Raw genomic sequence first — 24,387 nt, forward strand, 5'->3', positions numbered from 1 at the left:
GCAGCAGTACAGAAACTGGTAAATTTGAAGAGTTCACATTTAACAAATTAATGCTTTTAGTATATACAATAAAAAGTATAGTTATCTTATTCACAATTACAAGGTTTATTAAAAAAATGTTAATTCATGGTAATCTGCTGCCTGGTAGGGTCTGGAGATGAGACTAGAGTTCAGAGCTACGCGTGAATGTTGTCTCGGTCTTTAATCCCGCTTGAGAGAGTGTCTACAGTTTAATGCGAGGCCCGGGGTTAAACAGTGCACCACACCCTGTGTGGGTCCCGTCTGCGATAATTTATATGCAGGGTTTAACCTTTGGAGCTCAGAGCTCTTTGGAACCTTCCAGGGCGGTAAAGCCCTGATTTCAAGATGCAGATATGAGGGTCAGATCCTCTTTTATTCATTAAAAACAGGGCTCACTTTCTTTGGGTAACATAGTAACGCATTTTTGTCTGCCAAGTCTTTGAGAAAAAATATATATAGATGTATATATGTACACACAAAATGTCATTGATGAGGGGTTCTACCAGGTGTCCCCTTGAGTGAAATTTATCTGGCCAGAAGTTCTCGTCCAGCTTCAGATGTTTGTTACAGTCTCTTCTTACCTCAGCCTTGGGTGACCAAGGATTTTAACGCTTCGGAGTCCTCATGGGCTGCTGAATAACTTAGGTTTAAATTGCTCCTCTAATTATTGATTGATTGGAGATATGAAAAAGTTTCATTATGAGGGAGACTCGTAATAGGTACTGACTTCCAAACCTGTGTTATGAATCTGATGGTCTAGATTGTCAATGTATTTAAAGTCTTTCAAAAATATTTTCGCGGTGCTGATCTTGATATCAGTTAACTTATTGTTGTCGATGCCATTTAAATAATTTTGTTTCATATCTTTAAGTTTAATACTGGTAATGAGATGACGCTACCATCACTGAAGGAAATGTATCATAAAAAACAAAGGGAAAACAAGCAGTTCCCTGAGAGGAACCTCACTTCCGCTTCCAGCCCAAATCATCCGCCAGAGGTAAAGTTGTCAGCACTGCTCAGTGACATGGAGGCGCTCGTGACTCTAACTTTTACCTTCAGCTTTACTCCCCCAGCAGATCTTAAGCCTACTCGCTTATAAGCCAGCAGAACGAGATCTGAGTTGAGAGGGAACCTTCCCGTTGTTCATCTCACTTCCAGGTTCTGACTCTGGACCCAACGATCCACATGAAGCCACAGCAGCGGGGGGTGGGGACTCAGCCCCCAGACTTCGGGGATGCCCTCGACGCTAGGACAGCCTTCTCGCCAGACTCTGTTCTAGAACCCAGCATGTCTAGCCACTCTGATATAGACTCATTTTCACAAGCAAGTAACATCACTTCTCAGTTACCTGGATTCCCAAAATATCCTTCAAATTCAAAAGCTTCGCCAGTGGACTCCTGGAAAACTCTTGGCTTCCAAAACGGAAGTAGGACCAGTTCCCCTTTTGCTTCTGCGTGCACCATCACTGGTAGTGACACCTCGGTCAACACCGTGGAGGAGGGAGACACTGTCATGGTAACTGCAGCCTCGGTCGGTCAGTCCCAGCTTCCAGGTACAGCCAACAGTGCCCCAGAATGCGTTTCATTGACTTCCCTGGAAGATCCTGTCATAATGTCTAAGTATGTATTTCAGTGACTGGCTTGTAATGTTAATAGATTTTCTGTGATGTCTACTTAAATGATGAAAATGATTATTAATGAACTCAGTAATGTAGAAAATCTTAAATTAAAAATAGCTATAGATAGAGCACCTAAAAGTTATGTCTTTTTTTTCATTTTACTATTGTCAACTTTCGTATTAATATATTTTCTGTGGGTGTGCAAAGGAAAAACCGTATATTTTTGCTTTTGAGAATGGTTGTGTTCTCGGTTTCTCTTATGGGGCAGGGTGTGGACATGTATTTTCCTAATGATATTTTTCACTCTTGCCAACAGGATTAGACAGAACCTCAAGGAGAAGCACGCTCGGCACATAGCAGATCTTCGTGCTTATTACGAATCAGAAATAAATAGTTTGAAACAGAAACTAGAGGCAAAAGAAATTTCTGCAGTTGAAGAGTGGAAGAAAACCAATCAAATTCTGGTGGACAGGTGAACCTTGCAATTTCCCTGTAAAATATGTCTCTCTCTCCTTGGGTGTGGCTTTTCCCCCACGGTACTGCATATGGTGACCCAGGACACTTTGAAGACATGCTTTGTATTTGAAAATTTTAGCACAGAAATGGGTTTACCTGAGCAAATCTTCTGAAGATTTGAACCAGTGCCTCCTACGAAACTGATAACTGACAGGAGTCCATTTGTCTTGTGTGAACAAAACACGTTGAGCAGATTTTGCATATGCAGAGCTGTGTCCTGTGGGAGGATTGGTACTGGTTAGGGGTTCCCTGAAGTGCTATGGCTGATGTCCTGGGGTGGTCCTCAGCCTTAATATCCAGACGTGCATATCTCTGAAAATAACTGCCGTTCCCACAAACCTGTTTAAACAACCAGGAGACTTGACACTGGAGAGACTCACTTAGCTCATTGGAGCTTTCACTGGTATTTGTAATAGAGTATTTGCGACATACTTTACCTTTTCTTTTTGCTTGTGAGGGTTGTAGCTATATTTATTGCTCCGGAACCTAAAACAGAAAAATCTAAAACATGAAACTTTGTGGGTTTTTTTTTTTAATATATATATATATATATATATATAGAAAGAGCAGGTTTATTAGGGAAAGGGACAAGTTTGCTGAGAGAGGCCTGCATGGTTGCAGACGGGCAGCATTGAGGAGAGTGGCCTCCACTGAGGGAGGTCAGTGAAGAGAAGTCCCAGCAGGTATAGGTCACGGGCAGGCAGGAGGCTGCTGCCCTGCAGAGGGAGTGAGTGGGTGAAAAGAAGCACCTGCATAGTCACAGGTGGGCAGTGGGAGAGCTGCCCCAAGCCTGTGCAGAGACTGCACTGATATAGTCCTTTTCTCTTTGGGAGGGCTCACTCCTCCGTGGAGTGGCTGCTTGTTGCTGATGTTGGGTAACAGGTAACACTAGAAAGGGACCAGAGATTCCAGGGTGGGCCCAATCTCCTTATCTTTACCCTTAGGCCTGTGCTCTACTCCCTATAGCAGTCTGATCCTGCTTGGGTCTCCTGCCTTGTGATAAGGCACTGGTGCCTGGGGGTCACGACCTCTGCAGCTGGGTTAATGGTCATAAAACATGAAACTTTGTAAGCACACATCCCATTAACCTTGAGGGCAATGCTGTCAGTTCTCATCTTTTTTTGTTTTTTAAATTTTTTTAAGTTTTTTTTTTTTTTTAAAGATTTATTTGTTTATTTATACAAGTACTGGGTACAGTCAGAGACACGGGAGGGCGAGAGAATTCACCAGAGCCAGAGCGGGGAGCAGAGCAGGCAGAAGGACCGAAGGACACTGCTGAGGGGAGCAGCGGGCGGCAGGAGAGGTCTGCGTGCCATGTGGGACCCTCACCCGGCGGCCGGGGATGGAATTGGTGCTGCAGAAGCTGCGGGCAGCTTCGCAACCCAGCGCTCAACTGCTGCGCCACTGGGGAGGCCCTTAAGTTTTTTTTTTTTTTAAGATTTTATTTATTTATACAAGAACTGGGGTACAGGCCAGAGATGCAGGGGGGTGAGAGGATCCACCAGAGACAGTGGGGAATAGAACAGGCAGACTGACCGAAGTATACTGCTTAAGGGGAGCAGCAGGCGAGACAGGAGAGGTCTGCTGAGTCATGTGTGTCTCTCCCTGCCCGACCAGGGAATCCAATTCATGCAGCAGAGGCTGCAGATTGCTTCATAGAGCGGGGCTTAACTGGAGACCCGGTTTTTCAAATTTTTATAAATTTTTTTTCTTAGCTTGTAGATTATCTTTCTATAGTTACTGTTCCCCCACATGCCACCCCACTCTCTGTGTCTCCCTCCCTTACCTCTCCCACTCTTCCCTTGATGCAAGCTGTGGATTGATGTTCAGCCCAGGCCTCGTCTTTTCTGGGAACCTTGTCCCTTTCCTGGGCGAGGACCTGGACTGGCTGTCCGCTGAAATGGCATCCCGAGACTTAGCTAACATTGGAGTACTTGTTTCTATAATACTTTTTTTTTTTTTAAAGATTTATTTTTATTTATTTATACAAGCACTGGGTACAGTCAGAAGCATGGGAGGGTGAGAGAATTCACCAGAGCCAGAGCGGGGAGCAGAGCAGGCAGGACCGAAGCACACTGCTGAGGGGAGCAGCGGGCAGCAGGAGAGGTCCGTGCGCCAAGTGGGACCCTCCTCCGGTGGCCGGGGAGCAGCCGGGGATCGAACCGGCACTGTGGACTGCGGGCAGCTTCGCAACCCAGCGTGCAACCGCTGCACCACCAGGGAGGCCCCTATAATACTTTTAAGGGAAGGGACTTTAGATTCTTTTTTTTTTTTTTTTTTAAGATTGATTTATTTATTTATACAACCGGGGTACAGGCCAGATGCATGGGAGGGTGAGAGGACTCACTAGAGACAGCGGGGAACAGAACAGGCAGACTGACGAAACACACTGATGAGGGGAGCAGCGGGCACGACAGGAGAGGTCTGCCGTGCCATGTGGGACCCTCGCCGGTGGCCGGGGATTGAACCAGTGCTGCAGAGGCTGTGGACAGCTTCACAGCGCAGTGCTCAACCGTGTGCACCACCAGGGGAGACCCAGGGACTTTAAATTCTTACTTGCTTAGTTTCGATCTATGGTTTTTAGATGTGGCCAGTTGGACAGTGCTCTTAATGAAGCTACTAGTCGTGTGAGAACTCTCGAAAATAAGAATAACTTACTGGAGATGGAAGTGGTAAGTACATACTCTGTTTTTTTGCTGTTGTTCTAATGACTTAATGTTAAAATTTTTAAAGTAAAATTTAAGGATTTAAACCTAAATTTTAGAGACAAATGATAGCTTTGCCGTAGTATTGGTTGTATTTTGTTTTCTCTTCAGGATATCTTACTGCTCAGTAGGTCATTAGGTCATATCTGGAGTACTTCTGGCTTCATATGATCTTACAAAGTGTTACCCTTTAAAAATTTCATTTTTAGTTGGATTAATTTGCATATCATATAACTCACCCTTTTAAAGTTACAATCCCCTAGCTTCGTTGTATTCAGAAGGTTTTGGCCATCACCACAATCAGTTTTAGAACATTTTTCTCATTCAGAAACCCACCTGGACCTTTCGGCTTAGCCCCCCCCACCCCCACCCCGACCCTCCGCCGCCCCCAGCAGCCGCCTCTCTGTTTTCTGTCTTTGGGTTTGCAGCTGTGGACATTTTGTGTCCTTGCAGTCCCGCGGCATGTGGCCTTGTGGGCTGGGCTTCTCCCAGGCAGCACCGCATCGAGGCTCATCCTGTGGCCTCAGGGGTCAGGGCATCTCAGGCTGGGTCGCTCTGTGAGGGCAGATGTCATTTCACCCGCACAGCCGTTAGGGCGGACATGTGGGTGTCTGGGCTGTTGTGAATCTAATAGTGCTGTGAGCGCCTAGGTACCAGATTTCATGTGGACCATGTCTTCCATTTCCTGGGTGTATTGCTAAGAGTACGTTAACTTTGAACTACTTTTTCCATTGGTTACCCAGTTTTATTATTCTACCGATGATCTTATAAACAAGGTATTGGTGGAAAATTCCAGTTATGTTCATCATATTGTCTTTAATAATGTTTGGTTATCTTTTTTCTAAGCTGCAAACTTGGTAAAGGCGGGGACTTGCCTTTCTTGCTTACCTTATTTTCCTAGCACCCTTGTATCTGGAACCAACTGGATATACAAGGAATAATTGTAGATGCAGGGGAACTAATGTGTTACATTAGTTGTATCTTAGCTACTGAATATTAACATACTGAATATTAACATAGGGAAAGATAATAATCTTTTTCCTTCCTAAATGTTAATCTTGATTACAGTCATTTCCCTACTGCTTCCCATGGCTGCTTTTTTCTCATTAAAGTCACCTACATGGTACCTCAAACTGGTTTTCTGCTGACTTCTAACAGTCTCATGGGGTTGCTTTTCTAGTAGATGGATCCTTTTTAAGTCTCAGTCCCAGGACATGACAACATACTAAGTTTATTGATTTCCATTGATATATTTTGCATTATTATCTGGCTTTTAGTAAAATGTTTTGATGCTTACAATTTGGAAGCTACTTTTGAAGTATCTTTCTTCATTAAAAAATGTATTATCCTTTTCTCTACTTTGTAGAGTGATTTCAGAGAACGCTTCAGTGCAGCCACCAGTGCCTCCAAAATTTTGCAGGAACGAATTGAGGAAATGAGAACAAGTAATAAAGAAAAAGACAACACCATCCTTCGACTGAAATCTAGACTGCAGGATTTGGAAGATGCTTTTGAGAATGCTTACAAGCTCTCAGATGACAAAGAGGCTAGACTAAAACAGGAAAACAAAATGTTTCAGGATGTAAGTGACAAATAACAGTAACTGAATGGCGCTGTTGGTGAAGGTCACTTTAGATACTGAACCCTGACATGCTTTTCTGACTTTATCCAAGTTTATTTTTGTGACTTTGCAGAACTGCAGATCCTCCTGAAGGAGTCATTTGGGTCTTACCTTGAAGCAGGAAGTTGGTGCTTACAGAGCTTGGTGTCACTCTGCTGTTTTGTAGGTCAGCTTCTGCGTGCTCTTAGATCAATAGCTCTGTGTCTGGCAGAGGAAAATGTACCAGATTTAGAATAGGTTTGATTGAATTTTTTTCACTTTGATTTAATTTTAGTTAAAAGATGAGTTTGTATAACATCAAAATCCAATTAGGCTTCAGGCTGCACATTCTTTTCTAAGTTTTTCTACTATCCTGTGCTTTGTCACAGTGCAAAAAAATACTCTGAAAATTTTGGTCTTTGAAATATCTTTCCTGATAACTTGAGATTTTGTTCTTAGTGCTTTGAGTTTTTAAATTTATTTTCATGAAGGCAATAATATGTGAATGGTTTAATAGTCAAATCTCAAAGGAAAGACTTTTTGGTTGTGTCAGGAGTGGTGCTATATTTGGATGGCATTAGCGTGACTCTAACTGTCCCTGCTTGGCTCACCTTTGCTGGTGGTGTGACTCATTTACGTGAGGACGTGTGTTTGAAACTTATGTCTGTCACTTTGATAAAATATGAGACATACGGAGAGTTTTCAAAATTGTATAAAGAATTTCCATACACCCTAGATTCCAAAGGTCAGCATTTTACATTATGTGGTTTATTATTCTGTCCACATATAGTTAGAGGCTTGTTTCTAAACTGAGTCAGTTGGAAATATAATGCACCTTTATCTCTAAAGCATCAGGGTGTGTTTCCTAAAAACAAGGAGAGGCTTTTATATAACTGCAGCAAAATTAGAAAGTTAGCACTAACATGGTAGTCTTATTTAACTTACATACTTTATTCAGTATTTGCAAATGATCTTGCTGGTGTTCCTGTGCCAAGGACACACACTTGTCCAGGACCCAGTGCAGTGTGCACATCCCATCCAGTCACTATAGCTCTGACCCCCTAGAATCTGGAGCAGGCCCTCCTCTTGTCTTGACTTTGTAACTTGACACTTTCTAATGTGCTTGACCTTTGATTTTGATTTGGAGTCTTTTTCATGTTGAGTTTACTTTGCAAGTGTGGTGGGCGCATGTGCAGAGAGACGGAGCCGCTTGCCCAGCATGGCCCTCGTGTCCCGGTCATCCTCGCTCACGGCAGCAGTGGGCTGAGGTGCCTGCCCTGCCCTGGAGCCTCCAGATGGGAACACATGGGGGTTTGGTTTTCCTAAAGGAGATTCTCCCAGCGTCACCGTCAGCTGTGAGAAGAGGGGAGCCGAGATGCTCTCTGGTCATTTTCTCTCTGCTCTCCACCCCCTCCCTCTATTCCCTCCCTTCTGTGTCTCTGCGTGCTGTGGCCTGGCTGCCTGACCCTCTGAGTGGTCGAGGAGGGGTTCTTGAGCCGACATGCTATTTGAGGAATTGCAGCCAGTCCCCTGGGTCAGCCCTGGACCTCCCCCTCTACCACCACCGCACCCAGTCTTCAAGTTCTAAGCCTCCCAGGGGTGGAAGATGTCCTGCCAGGGCCTGGAATGTGGCCACCTGTGGGGTCCATGCTTGCTCTGGGAGCTTAGTGGACTCTCGGGACGGGGGAGAAACCCCGTAGTGGCACAGCCTCACGTGTGTGCTTGCAAGGGGATTGCCTGATTGTGCCAGGCTTTGCAGGCTGAAGCTTTGCTCTGCAGGACCAGCTTAGCAGAAAGCAGTAGTGGCAACCCAAAGAGCCATGCAAATAAATGTCAATCTTTTATTATTTATTTATTCTTTTAAATGGTAGAATTTTCTTTTTTTTTTTTTTAAGATTTATTTATTAATGCATATAAGAACTGGGGTATAGGCCAGATGTGCAGGAGAGTGAGAGGATTCACCAGAGACAGGGCATGGAACAGAACAGGCAGACTGATGAAATGCACTGCTGAGGGGAGCAGCAGGCGAGACAGGAGAGGTCTGCCTCACCATGTGGGATTCTTGCAGGCCAGCAGGGATCGAACCCGCGCTGCAGAGGCTGTGGACAGCTTCACAGTGCAGCGCTTAACCACCTGCGCCACCAGGGAGGCCCCAAATGTCAATCTTTTTTATTTATTTATTTATTTTAATATTCTTTTTTTTAAAGATTTATTTATTTGTTTGTTTGTTTATTTATACAAACACTGGGTACAGTCAGAAGCGCAGGAGGGTGAGAGAATTCACCAGAGCCAGAGTGGGGAACAGTACAGGCAGACTGATGAAACACACTGCTGAGGGGAGCAGCAGGTCTGTTGCGCCATGTGGGACCCTCGCCAGCGGCTGGGGATCGAACTGGTGCTGCAGAGGCTGCGGGCAGCTTCGCAGCCCAGTACTCAACCACTGTGCCACCAGGGGAGGCCCTCAAGTTGTTTTTATTGTACTTTGAAATGAATCACAGAAGATTGCAAAAGACATCCTGTACCGCCTACCTGGCGGCCTGGGTGTGCACAGCCTGTGGGCTCTGTCCTTCGCTCTGTTCGTACAGACATGTGTTTTCTCTTGGACTTGACGAGTAAGCTGTGGGTGTGCCCTTTCACCCACACTCTGGTTTGCGTTGTCTAAGAACAGGGCTTCTCGTAGGTCATCACACAGCCCCATGACGCTGACCCTCAGGCTGTCATCCAGCCAGCCCCTGCCCCCAGGTGCAGGCCTCTGATCTCATCACCTTTGTTCTACAGTGGCGGGTTGGCCGTGCTCTTTTATAACATTAGTATTTTGGAAATATATGGGCAGTTGTTATATGTGGACCATCCCTTGGTTGCCTTTACAGTGTTTGATTCTGTCTCCCTGTAGCTCCTGGGAGAGTATAAGTCCCTCGGGAAAGAACATGAAAGAGTCAAGGTAAGGGCTCCTCGCTCCTGTTCTGAGTCTTATGGCGCTGGGCTGGCAGTCGAGAGGCTGGCCCTGCCCCCTCCTTTCTGTCTTTACTTTGTCCCTTCTGGCTGTTACTTCACCTCTCTGCCCGTGCAACTCGCAAGTTAGCTGGATTTGCTAATTCCTATAAAAGCTATTTATGGAATGGCTATTGCCTTTTAGATGAGGCAAGGTGACATCTTTAGAAGAGTGTAAGATACCAAATAGGTGGAATAATTATCTGTATTATTTAAGCATAACGTTCTTAAAATATTAGCTTTCTGTGAGGTGTTTGATTTTTTTGACTATGTCTGGATTCCTGATTAAAGCTTTGTTTGGGAGCTACATATTTTAATCCGGTGACCTCTCGTGGAAATGTCGTGAGTGGGATCCACGCTTTTCCATTGCAGAAGACGCAATGATCCCCAGGGACGAGTGCGAGGCTGCTTGGCTACATGAGTGCCTCTGCTGAGGGGTTGGCCATTTTCCTGAGGCTTCAGTCAGTGGCCAAGTCCTGATCCTCAGTTCTAATTCAGCGGAGTCCGCTGTCACTTTGGGCTGTTTCTGGTCGGGGAGGTGTGGCGGCACACCTGCTGCAGTGCTGTTTGTAGGAACCAGCGTCTTCTGTGCTCGCCCCTCGGCTCACCATTGGCTCTGTCTGGAGGCCGCCTCACGGAGCAGCTTCAGGGCTTGCTTTGTGACTCTGTGGTGTAGCCTGTGGTTGTTTGGTGTGATGCATTGGAAAATAAAAGGTATGCATCTTAATGTTCACCTCCAGTTATCTGAGCCTTTCCTTTATTTTTGTAGGATACATTGAACACAACTGAGAACAAACTGCTTGATGCTCACACTCAGATCTCCGACTTGAAAAGGTGAGCCAAGGGGCTGCGCTCAAGAGCAGGTGGCGGAGGTGACTGTGTTGGCAGGAAAAGAACGTTTGTCTTGAGGATTTCTAAGCACTCTGAGGTTAAGTTTTATCTTAGTTTTCCTCTGACACTGAAACAGTTTGATTTTTAGCCAAAGATCTTCAAATGATCAGGTTGTATTTCTTGTGTCTGAGAGATGTCCATTTCCCGTGTGTTAGGTATTTCCCAGCACCGGTAGGAACTAAATAACACTAAGTCGTTGGAAGCGATTTTAAGCCGCCTGCTAGCTCCCTGGCCGGTGCAGCAAGCAGCATCCATGCCTGCGCAGGTCCATGTGGGGACTCTGGGCAGAGCCACGAGGACATGGGCCCCGTGGCAAATGCTTAATGCCTGATTGGCTTTGGCGCACATCTTTGTATTTGTGGATGATAATGTCCTTGTGGGATTTTACTGCATCTTCAGGGCTTCCTAGAGGGGAGAAAGGAAGGCTGATGAGCTGTCCCATCTGCCCAGGTCTTTCTTGGTACACTAGTTCTGGCGATGGTTCCCTTATCAGACTGGGACAAAGCACCAGCCTTCTTAGAGCTGTTCTTTCTCAAACCTTCCTTGCAACAGCGTAAGTAAGAATTTGAATTTAAAAGATGAGATGAGGTCATAGCAGATTTTAAAAAAGCAGAAAGATGCAAGAGTGCCTTGAAACAATCACTTGGCCACAGTGCTCAGTTTTTGTAAATAAACTTGAACACGACACCAATTAGATGATCTGCCCACAGGTTGAGAACTGTTCTAGAGTAGTTTAGCCTTTGCAGCTTTTAGAAAGTTCTTCTTAACAGCTGTTTTGGGAAGTCAAACCTGCTTTCTCTCTCGTAAAAGTGTCACCTTCAGGAGTGCGTGACCCCCCCCACTAGAGTCAGACGTCTCGCAGTTGTGATTTACGTTAATACTTGAAAGTGTGTTTCCCTAAAATTTGTGCCCTGTGTCAGACCCACACAGTCCTACTTGGCACCCCCAGCCTCTGCTGCCCCTTGGGTTAGTCTGGATTGCTCCTTTGCGGGGTTGGGTGCATCTGCCTTTCTGCTGTTCCTGTTTGTGTTCCTCTCTGTCAGGTTTAATGGTAGCGGTATTTTAATGGAAGCGGTTTAAAGGAAAGGGGTATTTTATTTCCCCTTTTCTAGAAGGGTTGTTTAAGTAATTTGTAGTTGAGTTATATTTTAAATTTGTTGACAATGTATTTAATTTATCCTATTGCTTCCAAATTAGAACAATTTCAAAACTTGAAGCTCAGGTCAAGCAAGTAGAGCATGAGAATATGTTAAGTCTTCGTCATGATTCTAGAACTCCCACGAGACCCTCACGTGCCAAGTAAGTTATTTTGTTTAATCTCTGTCAAGCTAAAAATAGGTGTACCCTTTTATTGAACTTACAAACTCATCTCATCTGTCTAAATCATAAGAAAGTAAGGGTTAGAACTTAGCCATTATAGAACTTAGGATGTAAAAATGTCTGGTTACTAGATATTATAAAAGCTTCTGTACGGAAACATTTGCCAAAATGAGGAAAAGGCAGAATCAGATAGAAATAAGGTGACTTGGGGTGTTTTTGTTTTATTTTGTTTTTAAAGATTTATTTATGCTGGGGTGCAGGCCAGAGGTGTGTGTGGGGGATTGGTGATAGGATTCACCAGAGACAGAGTGGGGAGCAGAACAGCTGGATCCACTGAAATACACTGCTGAGGGGAGCAGTGGGGAGACAGGAGAGGTCTGCTGTGCCATGTGGGTAGCTCCTTGCCACGATCAAACTCATGCTGCAGTGGCTGTAGATAGCTTCATAGTGCTGAGACTTTAACCCCTGCATCACCAGGGAGGCCCTAAATTATAAATTTTAGATGATTTATAATTTAATAGTCGGACTCATCACCAAGAGGTGAGCTGTGTGTTAAGGTGCCCAGGAGGGAGGTGTGGAGGGAAGGGATGTTGCAGACAGACAAACTGACCCTTCCAAGCCCTGGGGGAGAGAAGAGCTTACTCAGCTTTCTGTTTGAGGGGTGGGAAGGGGGTGAGTGGGGCCTGGATATGCCTGGCACGGCGAAAGCAGCCCTAGATGGAAGCACAGACCCAGCTTTTCGAGCTGATTTCATGCTGAGTTCTTTGGGAAGCCTTTAAAGGGCTTTATATAATAAAACGTCATCTGATGTTTACTTTTTAAATGTTCCAAGAGTTGAAGATGGGAAGGAAAAGAGAAACAGAAACTCGGCAGGTGACTGCAGTGCTGGGAAAGAGCTGTGCTGGCTGGGTGTTTACACAAGTGGACAAACGGGAAGGATTTAAGAGAGGCTCCGGAGACAGAGTCCACAGAACATGGAGTGACGATGGGCAGGGGAGGGAAGAGGTGGCGGGAGCGGACCCTGGGAGGGACCAGGGCTTCCACAAGAGGCATTTGCATTTAAGATTCATGTGACTCCCAAGTGGAAATCATTCAGATGATTATAAATTTGCTTTCAGAACTCAGAATAAGGTGTTAGGTTGGAGCTGCACATTTTTCAGTTGTCTCTAGATAATGCTATAAGCTGTGCGGTGGCTGGGAGTGAAGTGTGTGTGGTGAGAGGTGGCCTGGGGTGTCGGTGAAGGGAGAGCCGTGGGGTAGACGGCGGGAGGCGGGCCGGTTGGGGAGTTCCCTGAAGAACAAGGGAGACGCGTGACTGTCTGTGGGTTGGCATGTCCACGCTTTGTGGAACATCTTCGCATCACAATCTGCAGCTGCAGCCCTCGACCACTCAGCCTGCTCCTGTCTCTGCGAGGCCCGTGGGCAAAGGATGGTCTCTACAGCGAAAATCAAAGGATAATGTTTCGTGACACATAAAAAAGAATGTGTGCGTATTTCAGCGTCCATGTGCAGAATATCTCATTGGGACACACCCAAGCGTATTCACTTACGCATCCCCTGCACTGTGTAGCAAAGCTGAGGACTTCTCAACAGATGCTGTCTGATACATGGATCCTGAAATACTCACGTCTGGCTCTTTACAGAAAACCTTTGTCGACCCCCGAACTAGACTGTTTATGTTCTTAAGAACATAAATTGGAACAACAAAAGACTAGTTGCAGAAGAAATAGCACGTTGTTTAGTTTGACGGCAGCACCTACAGATAGGTCTCCACAACTGCATGTGATACGTATCTGAAAACACCTTAAAGTCCGCCTGCACACGCAGACTGCCTTCAGATGCAGGTTGCTTTTGGGAGGAATGAGGATCAGGGAGGTACAGAGAGTTTCAGATGTTTCTATAGTGATCTCTTCTTTAAGAGTCTAGTGTGTATTGTGTGTGTGTGTGTGCGTGTGCGCGTACACATACAGCAGAGAACCAAGCTTTGTAGAGCAGATGGCCAGTGCCTGGGATTGTCTGTCTGTCCATGTGTACTGGGACTATTTTATATTTCTTGCCTGAGTGGGATTGACGATGCCCAGTGGGACTGAAGATGTGTGCACCCCAAAGCCCCAGTTCTGGTTGTAGATTGTTGCCTGAGGAAAGTTCTTACGCTACTGGTTTTAGCATCGGAGAAAAGTTATGTGTTACAAACTAAACATCCACGAGAGGAGAAGGCGTAGTGGCCCGGGGCGTGCTCACACCCGAGGTGAGGTGGCTGCACGTGTTGGCGTGGGTGGTTCTCAAGCCACACTTAGTGGAGAAGGCAGCAGTGGAGGAGTCAGTGCACTGCGCCCTCTGTGTAGTTTAAAAAAGCCAGGCCTGTGTAACTTATGTAGTACATTTACAAACATGTTCTAGATTGGTATTGGTTAAAGCTGGATTTGGGTGAGTGGTCGTTACGGTATTCTTTGAGATCAGCTGAGAATATTTGAAGTATCTCTCATTTAAAAATTGAGGACGAGAGGAAAGGAGTGGCTGGGAGTGGAAGTGAAAATAGATAAAGGAGGCAGCTAAAAAAGCTTGGCTGGGAGAGGGAACAGGGTGCCAGGGACTCTGGCCTCATCGTTTCTGTTTCCTCTCTAACGTGGGAGCCACTGCTCCCCGTGAGGGTCCGGACTGGGGTGCTTTGAGGAGAGTGGAGGGTGCGAGATGGTGGCTGATCACAGAAGCGGTGTGGGGTGTGCTGAACTGGGGACAGACACTGCAGTAACGCCCCTCTGCATAGTGGGGACCCTGCTTCCAGCAAAGCTCGACCAGGGCCTTCACCGCAGGAGAGGACGCGCGGGGAGAGGTGGGACACAGAAAAGGTGAGGCCACAGTGGAGGTGAGGTCCCAGGGCTGTGGTGATGCCCAGCGGGTGAGTAGGAGCATCTGCGGGGGAGGGGTCCCTAGTGAGACCAGGTGCAGTGCATGTTCTCTGAAGAGGAATCATGTCACTGGAGAGCCGTGTGGACTTTGAAGCTGCCCAGATGTGGGTGGGGAGGGGGTGCAAAAAAGGAGACAAGTTCTGAGGTCCAGTGAGCTACCCGTTAGTGTTGAACTTTAGATGAACTTTCATAAGAACATTCTAGACCTGCACTGTTCAAACCAGTAGTGCCAAATAGCCACATGTGGCTATTTAAATTAATTAGCATTAAATGATGTTTTGAAATTGGCTTTCAGTCTCCCCAGCCGCATTTCTAGTCCTCAGCAGTGACTCGAGTGTGGCCTGAGAGAGTTCTGTTTGCACAGAACATTCTATTGGACAACACTGGCCTGGAGAGGTAGGGGGACACGCTTGCCTCAGCCCTGAGCTGCTGGAGAGTGTCAGGACAAGCAGGTGGCACTGGACACCTGGGGGCTCTCAGAGCCCTGGGTGGGGACTACCTGGTCTTGTCTGACAGTCAGGAGTGTTCAGGAGTCACAGAAACCTAAAATAACAGTTCAGTCAAATCTTAAAACTGTACAACATAGGGCCTCCCCAAGCGGCACAGGCGGTTGAGCACAGCGCTGTGAAGCTGTCCACAGCCCCTGTAGCGCGGGTTCGATCCTGGCCGGCTGGTGAGAAACCCACACGGCGCAGCAGACCTCTCCTGTTCTCCCCTCTGCTCCCCTCAGTAGTGTACTTCAGTCAGTCCGCCTATTCTGCTCCCCACTCTGTCTCTGGTGAATCCTCTTACCCTCCTGTGCCTCTGGCCTGTACCCTGGTTCTTGTATGCACGAATAAATAAATCTTTAAAAAAAACCAAACTGTACAACAGCTTGAGTCGCTAGAGGAAGAGTGTTTCGAGCATGCAGATTTAGGACTTTGTGTAGGTGACCGTTGAGAGCAGGTTGTCTGCACGTGCACTCGCTGGGCCAGGCTAAGTGCGCCTCTCCCCACACAGCACGCTGGCTACCGCGGATGTCGGCCGGCGCAAGTGGCTGATCCCGGGGGCGGAGTACTCCATCTTCACCGGCCAGCCCTTGCACCCCCAGGAGGGCAGAATGGACCACCAGCTGGAGGAGCCCTGTGTTCCTGGGTAAGAAAATTTTGTCATAGACCATATTTAGAAACTCTGCTGTTCTCTTAAGGATTTCAGCTGCCTCTCGGTGTTCAGGAAAGTCTGCAGAGCCATCTTGTTTCTCTGAGGACTTCGTCGTGAAGCATCTGATCTTCACTTGACGGTGGCCTCGGGCTGGTGGTTGAGACAGGGCGTTGACCCTCCTGCTCCCCTTAGCCGGGCCGGAGCCTCTGTCCCTCCACCCTCCGTGGCAGCAGACCCTGTGTGTTCCGGGGCAGGCACTGGCGTGGGCAAGGTTTCCCATTCACACCCTGATGCCCATACACAGGGGCTTGGTTTGGGTTGCCTTAACAGTCCCTGTGGACAGGCACCTGAGAAAGCAGGTGTGTGGACCCCCTCCTGGAGTCTGGGTGCACCCACTCAGGGCTGCACAGGGTGGGTTTTGGTGAGGCCCCTTTGCCCCATGATGGCCTAGCCGTGTCCTCACGTGGCTTCCCTGGAGTCCCCTCCCATGGTGAGGATCCCCTCCTGTGGTCGTCTGGTGACCCTCAGGCCCGCCCCCAGCACCACACCAGGACTCGGGTCTCGGCGTGTGTGCAGGGGACAGATAGGCGGGCCCTAGCGTGTGTCTTAACAATTACTATTTAAGGTCCCGTTCTCCTCCGGAAAAGGATTCTCCATCTGCAGTTTCACCAGCAAGCTTATTGATAAAGAAACAGAGAGAGACTTCAGACACACCAATCATGAGAGCTTTAAAAGAATTTAATGAAGAAAAAATATTTAAAAACTGGGGCACGCAGACAGAGAAAGAGAGCACTTCCCACAGTACGTATTTTACTCTCTGTGCGTAGGTCTGGATTTTACATTCTGCTGTCTCCACTTCCATTACCTTCTTTAAAATGAAATTCCTCAAATAATGAAATACAAAGCTAATTTTTCTGTTGTATCAACCCTGCTTTGTAGGTAATTGAATTTCTGGGTTAATTTATCACAGTCACGGCATAACGTGTACCTTTCATACAAAACAAATCATATATTACGTTCTGATCATTAAAAATATTTATGTGGCATTCTTTTTTTTTTTTTTCTAAATAGAGGCATGTTTTATTTATTTATTTGTTTGTTTGTTTATACATGCACTGGGTACAGTCAGAAGTGCGGGAGGGTGAGAGAATTCGCCAGAGCCAGAGCGGGGAGCAGAGCAGGCAGAAGGACCGAAGGACACTGCTGAGGGGAGCAGCGGGCGGCAGGAGAGGTCTGCGCGCCATGTGGGACCCTCCTCTGGTGGCCGGGGAGCAGCCGGGGATCGAACCGGCGCCGCAGAGGCCGCGCGCAGTTTCGCAACCCAGCGCTCAACCACTGCGCCACCGGGGAGGCCCTTATGTGGCATTCTTAAGGAAATTTTAAAAATTTGGACCTCCATTTGTCCTGCACACATCACAAAGTCCTGAAGACATCGCTCTCCCTAATGAGACATCACATTTCCTCCTCGTTCTTTCTTCTTGGCGCCTGACCTTCCCCGCCCGCCCCCTTTCCCGGGACAAGAAGTATCTTTAATACTGTCTTTCCCAGGTGCAGGGCTCAGCGTCTCCCATCCTGTGTCTGGTGTTGGCACGGGTGGGCCTGCAGTGCATCGTGGACGCCCTCCGCTGTGCGTTTCCAACGTGGCGTCTCCTACTAAATAAATTAGCGACCTGTTTTCTAAAAATAAACTCTCTTGAAAAATTACCTTGAATGTCAGTTGTAAACAGGGAACCAGAATGATTTAATTATAGTCTCCCACATTTTTCTTCATAAGCATTTGTATCATCATAATGTGGTGCATTTGCAAATAATCATTGCAACCTAGACAGAAGACTCGCCAGCTTCATGTAGCCATCTGTTAATAAAGGCAGATAATCGAAGACGGGTTGCTGTTTGATTTTTTAAGATTTAATTTTTACGTAGAGGAACTGGGGTGCAGGCCAGAGGTGCGGAGGGTGAGAGGACTCACCAGAGACAGAGTGGGGAGCAGAACAGGTGGATCTACTGAAATACATTGCTGAGGGGAGCAGCGGTTGAGACCGGAGAGGTCTGCTGCTCATGTGGGTCACCTCTGTGGCTGGGGATCGAACTTGCGCTGCAGTGGCTCCGATAGCTTCATAGTGCTGAGACTTAACTCCTGTGCCACCAGGGAGGCCCTATTGTTTGATTTTTGAAATAATTTTAATTTTTCAAATTTGTTTACAGAATTAGCACATCCCCAGCAAACTGAAACTTCAATCAGTGCAAGTCGGTCCCCCGAGAAATATGCCCAACAGAGGCCAAAGAGACTTAATTCCGCCTCGCAGAGGTCGTCCTCCCTACCACCTTCAAACCGGAAACCCAGCACCCCAAGTAAGATTTCCTTGTCTTCATCTCGGGACTCAAAGGCTGTCGATCCAGACTCCCCTCCAGTGTTTTCCTGTTCCTCCTGCCTGGCACCCCGTATGCCCAGGCGGCCCCCCAGATGTGGTCTTCTCGTGCTGACCTTGTCTGCGGGGACGTGAGAACTCCTACCGGAGACTCCGCGCCGCTTTCTGAGGGAGATAGATTTGTGTCCGGCAGGTGGTTTTGCCCCTAATAGCGCTTTCTGGTTGTTGAGACTGTAGAGAGCTCCTAAGGAGGCTTACACGAGCCCAACCATGGTGCTGCTGCTGCGCGTGCCTGCCTGACGCCCCTTGGCGCCAGTGGCCTGTCTGCAGCCGGTCACTGGCAGACGTCGACGTCGACCCGAGTCTTCCTCTGGGCTTCGTGTCTTGTGTTCCCACGGCTGGGGGGTCGGGAGCTATCGTGTTGGCGGAACCTCTCCAGGTGCACCTGTGTTCCCTCTTATTTCCAGTCGACTTCTAAAATCCTGAAAAACCAGTTTTGAGCTGGAGTGCAGAAACTGCTTCTGGTGCACTGGTGGTGGGCAGTGGCTCCCTCTTGATGCTAGGGCTAGGAATCCTTTCTGTTTTGTATAATCTTTTCTGTCTTTCAAAAAGTTTAGCAATGAAATTGTATTCCTTTTAAAGTTAAAGAAGTACTGAAAAAGTGTGTCTGCCAACATAGCGTAAATTACATGGAAGGAAAAGAATATTTCCTCTTCATTTTCTTCTGTAGCGAAAAGAGAGATTATGTTAACACCAGTGACTGTGGCTTATAGTCCAAAGCGATCCCCTAAAGAAAATTTGTCCCCAGGATTTAGTCATCTGCTTAGCAAAAACGAGAACAGTCCAGTTCGGTAAGTCTCTACAATTATAGAATAAAATAAATATATATATTAATGACTTTTAAAATGTCAATTTAGGCTTCTAGCTAGCACTAGTGTTTTAGTTGCCAGTGGCTCTTGTAGATGAATTAAATCATTTAAATGATTGGTATACTAAGAGCAGACAGTATTATATAAATACATATGTGAAAATAGTTTTTAACCAATGTAAACTGACTACTACTAAATTTCAATACTGCCTTCAAACCCCTCCAGCCTTTGGATGTAGAATGATAATTCTTTGTTTTCCTGAAAAGACTTCTGACACAGGGGCATTTCTGAGCCATTTGTGCAGGGTAGCAGCGGGCTGCCTGCTGTGGCCTGGTCGGGGCTGAGCTGGATGTCTCTTCCCAGGGATGGGGGCGTGGGGTTATCCCTGAAGCACTCTGAGCCTCAGATTCCTCCTCTGTCAATGGGGATGAGACCTGCCCTGCTTATTTCCCAAGGTCATGATAAAAAAAGTCAAATGACGTCACGAATGAGTAGATGCTCTTAGGCTCCAGTATGGAGCTGTAACTTGGTGCTGGAAAATGAAAATCACATTTCCATTTTAGACGAGTGTGTTATTACCAGCTTTCTTTTTACAAAATGTGTAAATATGTGAGTTAACTGGGTGCCAGCTCATATTTCTAGTAGAGGTAGGGAAAATCAGTCAACATTTTCTTCTCACAAGTAACTTGCTTCATTCAATAGATTTGATATACTTTTGGATGATTTAGATACTGTTCCTGTGACTCCATCACAACGTACCAACCCAAGAAAGCAACTCCAGTTTCTTCCTCTAGCTGACTTGGAAGGTATCTTTTTCTAAAACATTATCAATTATGGGTTTAGTCACTTCGTGAGTTTCAAGGTTCTAAATGTTGCAATGTCCTGCGCTTAGCAAATATTTTTCTACCCAGGGGCCTTTGACAGTGAGCCCTCGGGTGTGCACACGGCACGTCAGCGGTGGCCTGGCGTGGAATAGTGGGGACGCGGGGTCCAGGGGCGTTGCTGTCACTGCCAGGGCCTCGCTGTTCACCTTGTTTCTCTCCTTCTATATTCTAGAATTTATATGCAACTGGGGCTTTGGGTAATTTTTTCTTTTTTATCATTTATGTTGTAAGTTTGTAGCAGAGTTTGTGTGAAATCAGTTGGGTAGGGCCTCAAATGTTGATCCTCTAGTGTTTGTGTATGTCTGTTCCATGTGTTTTGGTTTTTAAACTTTTTTATCTCTGTAAGTTTCAAGTTCATTAAATTTACAGAACAGTGGCTTCCGCTCATTTGGGGGAGCTGTGCAGGTTGTCAGACTGAGGGCAGGGCTCTTGGAGCTCCTGTGGAGAAAATAGGACAGTTACATCTCTTTTCATGACCTTTTTTGATCATTTAGCCACCATTTCCAGAGTGTGACGTTGGGTGACATTTAGTATTGTGTGCGATCTGCTGCAAAAATTGATAGAGAAGAAAGCAATCTCTTTTATTTCTTGACAGAAAAACAATATTCAGAAAAAGCTGCCATCGTCCATGTGGATCACGGCTGTTTCCCCGAAGTGCCGCTGGGCGGGGTGAAGGCGGCGTCTGCGCGCTCAGCCTGGGAGAGGAGCAAGCCGGACAGCTGCGAGCCGTGCAGGCCTGAGGCGGCGGCTCACGGTGTTGACTTTGAATATACAGCGAAAATTAGGACCCTTGCTGAAACAGAGCGCTTTTTTGACGAACTTACAAAAGAAAAAGATCAGGTAAAAGCAGCAAAAATTTAATGTTTTTCTGACCTCAACGTTCATGTCTGAGGACCAGCGAGGAGGAGCTGAGTCAGACCCGACCGGGAAGTGAGCGTGTGAGTGGGGCTGTCCTCGGCCCCTACTGCGACAGGGGCCTTGGGCGGAGGTAGAGCCGGCAAGACACGAGGCGGAAGCCATGTCTTCCACTCTGCGACAGACCTCTCGGCCAGCAATTGGAATTCTGTATTCTTATTTAGACGTTTTTTTGTGTGTTGACAGATCGAGGCAGCGCTGAGTCGAATGCCTTCTGCTGGAGGACGCGTCACTCTGCAGATGAGATTAAATCAGGTGAAGTGTCGTAGCCTGGGACTGCTGTAAATGCTGCTGCTGGTCAGCACCCCCCAGGCCCGGGAGGATTTTTCAAATTGGGTTTTGTGGGCACACTGAAGCTGTGGGTCAGACTTTGCCTTTACAGGAAAATGTTTAGAACCACATGCTGGCTTTCAGGAATAAAAACTGATATCATCCTTCAAGAACCAGGTGTTCTTGGCCATTGTGTTTTCAAGAAACTAAGCTGTGCGCTAGTGACAGTACGCCTTTTATGAGACTGTGCTAAGGTGATGCTTGCAGACTAAACCTCCTTGTTTGTGTCTGCATTTCCCTCCTGTCTGTAATTTATTTCTGAACCCTATCCCACTGAGTAAACAGTAAAACTGTCGCACTTTGCGGTTGGGAGATGTGGATGTGAGAGCAGAGCTGGAGTGTTTCTTATAGTTGCTTTTCAAAGCGAATTAAAATGTATGAACATTTAAAATCTGCTCTTTTGTAACATTTTGGACATAATAGCAGCAAGGACATATCTCATAATTGCATGCTTTGATTTTCGTGCCTTTATAGGATAAGATCCTTTTCACATTGATCTGTAATAACAGAAGAACTGAAAGACACAGAGAAAACAGCAGAGAGCAGAGGTGTTTTTCTAGCACTCATGTCCTCAGCTTACCATGTCTTTTCTTGTTCTGAAAGTTTTTATTCAGCAATTTGTGAAACTACTCTACTTGAAACACTTCTTAATATAATTTCTAGAAAGGTGGAAGGAAACTGGTTGCTGCTCTGAATCAACTAGAATATCTGTTTAATATATTTTTATATGATTATTATATCTCTTAAAATAAGACAGGGCATTAGTTTCTGTTCATATATGTCAAAGCTATTTTATTTAGTCCAAAAGAAGAAAAATGGCAGAAAAAGGAGCTGAGGATACCTACATACAATTCATATACAAAAAAATAAAATTGGGGTGGCCTTCCTGGTGGCGCAAGGATTAAAGACAGTGCTGTCAAGCTATCGCCAACCACTGCAGCGGAAGTTTGATCCCTGGCCAGGGAGCAACCCATATGACACAGCAGACCTCTCCTGTCTCACTTGCTGCTCCCCTCAGCAGTGTATTTCAGTAGATCTGCCTGCTCTGTTCCCTACCCTGTCTCTGGTGAATCTTCTCACCACCACCCCCGCCCCCCCGTACCTCTGTCTCACACCCCAGTTCTTATATGCATAAATAAATCTTAAAAAAAAAAAAAAAAGAAAGTAAAATTGGGCCAAAAAAAATAAAACATGTTTAACCTCACTAATGAATAACAAAAGAAAAGTTCCAGGCTCATAGCAGAAGCTGTCAGGAAGCCGTGTACCACACCCAGCCCAGGGCCCTGCCTTTCCTGGGCCCTAGAGTTTCTGCTTCTGAGAGTGAGTCTTAAAGCAACACTTACATGTGCAGATGTGCTTAAGATGATTCATTGTATTATTTATGATACCCAAAATTAGAAAGAACCTACATTTATACTAAAATATTGGTAAATATGGTGCATCTGCTGAAATATTGCTCATTAATCTTAATGTCATAGAAGGATATTTTTGAAGAAGAAAAGCTCAACTGAAAAACATTTTGAAGCAGAGAATTTGATTGGGTATTTTTCTTTTTTTAAAATTTTTTAAAAGATTTATTTATTTATGTATACAAGAGCTGGGGTACAGGGTACAGGCCAGATATGTGGGGGTGGGGGGAGTTGAGAGGATTCACCAGAGACAGAGTGGGGAACAGAACAGGCAGACTGACTGAAATACACTGCTGAGGGGAGCAGCGGTCTGGGCCTTGTGGTGGCTCCCTGGCCAGCTGGGGGAGGGGAGGGGAAGCTGCAAATTGCTTCATAGTGCGGTGCTTAACCCCTTGTGCCACCAGGGAGGCCTCTGATTCTGTATTTTTCACAAATACGATGTGCATGTTGGCAGGAAAAGCAAGCTTACTTTTTGCAGTGTATTTCAGTAGATCTGCCTGTTCTGTTAAAGAGAAAGTAGTCCTGTTAAAGAGAAAGAAAGTCAGTTTTCTTTCACGATTTAATTGGCGTTAATACTGAAAAACTTTTATCTAACAATGACAAATGTATTCTAAGTATTGTTTATTTAACAATAGTTATATGTATATAAAGTTTTGTTATATTGATTCATTATGAAATCTCTTGTTCCTTGAAAAAGTGCTTTTCAGCTCCCTTTTAACTTAGAAATTTTGTTAGAAGAAAGTTACTTAATTTACACATCAGGGAACTATGAGCACGTGTCCATTTCCTCTGCTGTGAGGTACCTCTGAGTCCTGTCCAGTGTAGTCACTGTTACCTCTTTTTGCTGGGTGTCTGGCCTTCACCAGGAAGTCTGCCTGCTTAGTGCACCAGAGACACAGAATATTTTTAAAGGGCAGCAGTTATTTATTTTTTTTTTTAAAGATTTATTTATTTATTTATTTATACAAGCACTGGGTACAGTCAGAATTGCGGGAGGGTGAGAGGATTCACCGGAGCCAGAGTGGGGAACAGAACAGGCAGACTGACGAAATACACTGCTGAGGGGAGCAGTGGGCATGGCAGGAGAGGTCTGCGCGCCATGTGGGACCCTCCCCAGTGGCGGGGGATCGAACTGGCGCTGCAGAGACTGCGGGCAGCTTTGCAGCCCAGCTCTCAACCGCTGTGCCACCAGGGGAGGCCCAGCAGTTATTTTCAATGATTGGAAAATTGATTCTCGTTCTTTAGTTTAAAGAAAATAATAAATGATACAATGATTTGTGAAAGAAATAAAATAATTTTAATGTTCATATTTGCTCTTTTGCTAAAAGTCAAGTCAATTTGGCGGTAATTATAGAATCAACCTGTCATAAGAGTGCTAATGAAACTTTTCCCATTATTTTCACTCAGGAAGCCCTGGAAGATCGTTTGGAAAGGATTAATCGAGAACTGGGTTCTGTTCGAATGACATTAAAGAAGTTCCATGTTTTGCGCACTTCTGCAAATCTTTGAGATTTGTAGGCATTAAATTTTGAGACATTTTGTTTGCACTAATGTATAATTATGCACTCAGAAAAGACGCAAATTATTTTGTACTGTTTGTAAGCCTTCAAACGGTGGTTTTACAATCATGCTATTCTTACACTTGCTATTTTATACTTCAAATGGCCACATATTTTCAAGATATTTTTGTTATGCTCAGGAATCTCTTGTATATTTTACTATTTAAAAAGTTTTATTTTTAAATAGTACATGTCTCCAATTTATATCAAGAATAAGAAAATGTAAACAGGAGGCAGCTTGTTTCTAAACAAATAGTGTTACCCTTTTACAATGAACTTTGCACACTGGTTTTATAAACTTGTTCTACATTGTGAATATGGTTCTTTTTTGACAATAAATG

The 24,387-nt window shown here is 45.7% G+C and overlaps 1 protein-coding gene across 1 annotated transcript in view; it reads left to right on the plus strand.

The window, feature by feature from the left end:
• Window positions 1–23,996, plus strand: part of MPHOSPH9 (M-phase phosphoprotein 9) — a gene marked incomplete at both ends in the record, with an annotated part of 40,937 nt that extends 16,941 nt beyond the window's left edge. The window contains 16 exons of the mRNA XM_084253171.1: window positions 893–1,018; window positions 1,180–1,640; window positions 1,956–2,111; window positions 4,740–4,827; window positions 6,227–6,442; window positions 9,354–9,401; window positions 10,221–10,285; window positions 11,540–11,641; window positions 15,571–15,705; window positions 16,337–16,512; window positions 17,923–18,063; window positions 18,811–18,931; window positions 19,652–19,755; window positions 20,429–20,673; window positions 20,935–21,003; window positions 23,895–23,996. Coding sequence (XP_084109297.1) covers window positions 893–1,018; window positions 1,180–1,640; window positions 1,956–2,111; window positions 4,740–4,827; window positions 6,227–6,442; window positions 9,354–9,401; window positions 10,221–10,285; window positions 11,540–11,641; window positions 15,571–15,705; window positions 16,337–16,512; window positions 17,923–18,063; window positions 18,811–18,931; window positions 19,652–19,755; window positions 20,429–20,673; window positions 20,935–21,003; window positions 23,895–23,996 — 2,355 coding nt within the window. The remainder of the gene's footprint in view (window positions 1–892; window positions 1,019–1,179; window positions 1,641–1,955; window positions 2,112–4,739; window positions 4,828–6,226; window positions 6,443–9,353; window positions 9,402–10,220; window positions 10,286–11,539; window positions 11,642–15,570; window positions 15,706–16,336; window positions 16,513–17,922; window positions 18,064–18,810; window positions 18,932–19,651; window positions 19,756–20,428; window positions 20,674–20,934; window positions 21,004–23,894) is intronic.
• Between the last annotated feature and the right edge of the window lie 391 nt (window positions 23,997–24,387).

This window comes from Talpa europaea (genome assembly GCF_964194135.1).
Source record: "Talpa europaea genome assembly, chromosome: 14".
NCBI lineage: Eukaryota > Metazoa > Chordata > Mammalia > Eulipotyphla > Talpidae > Talpa > Talpa europaea.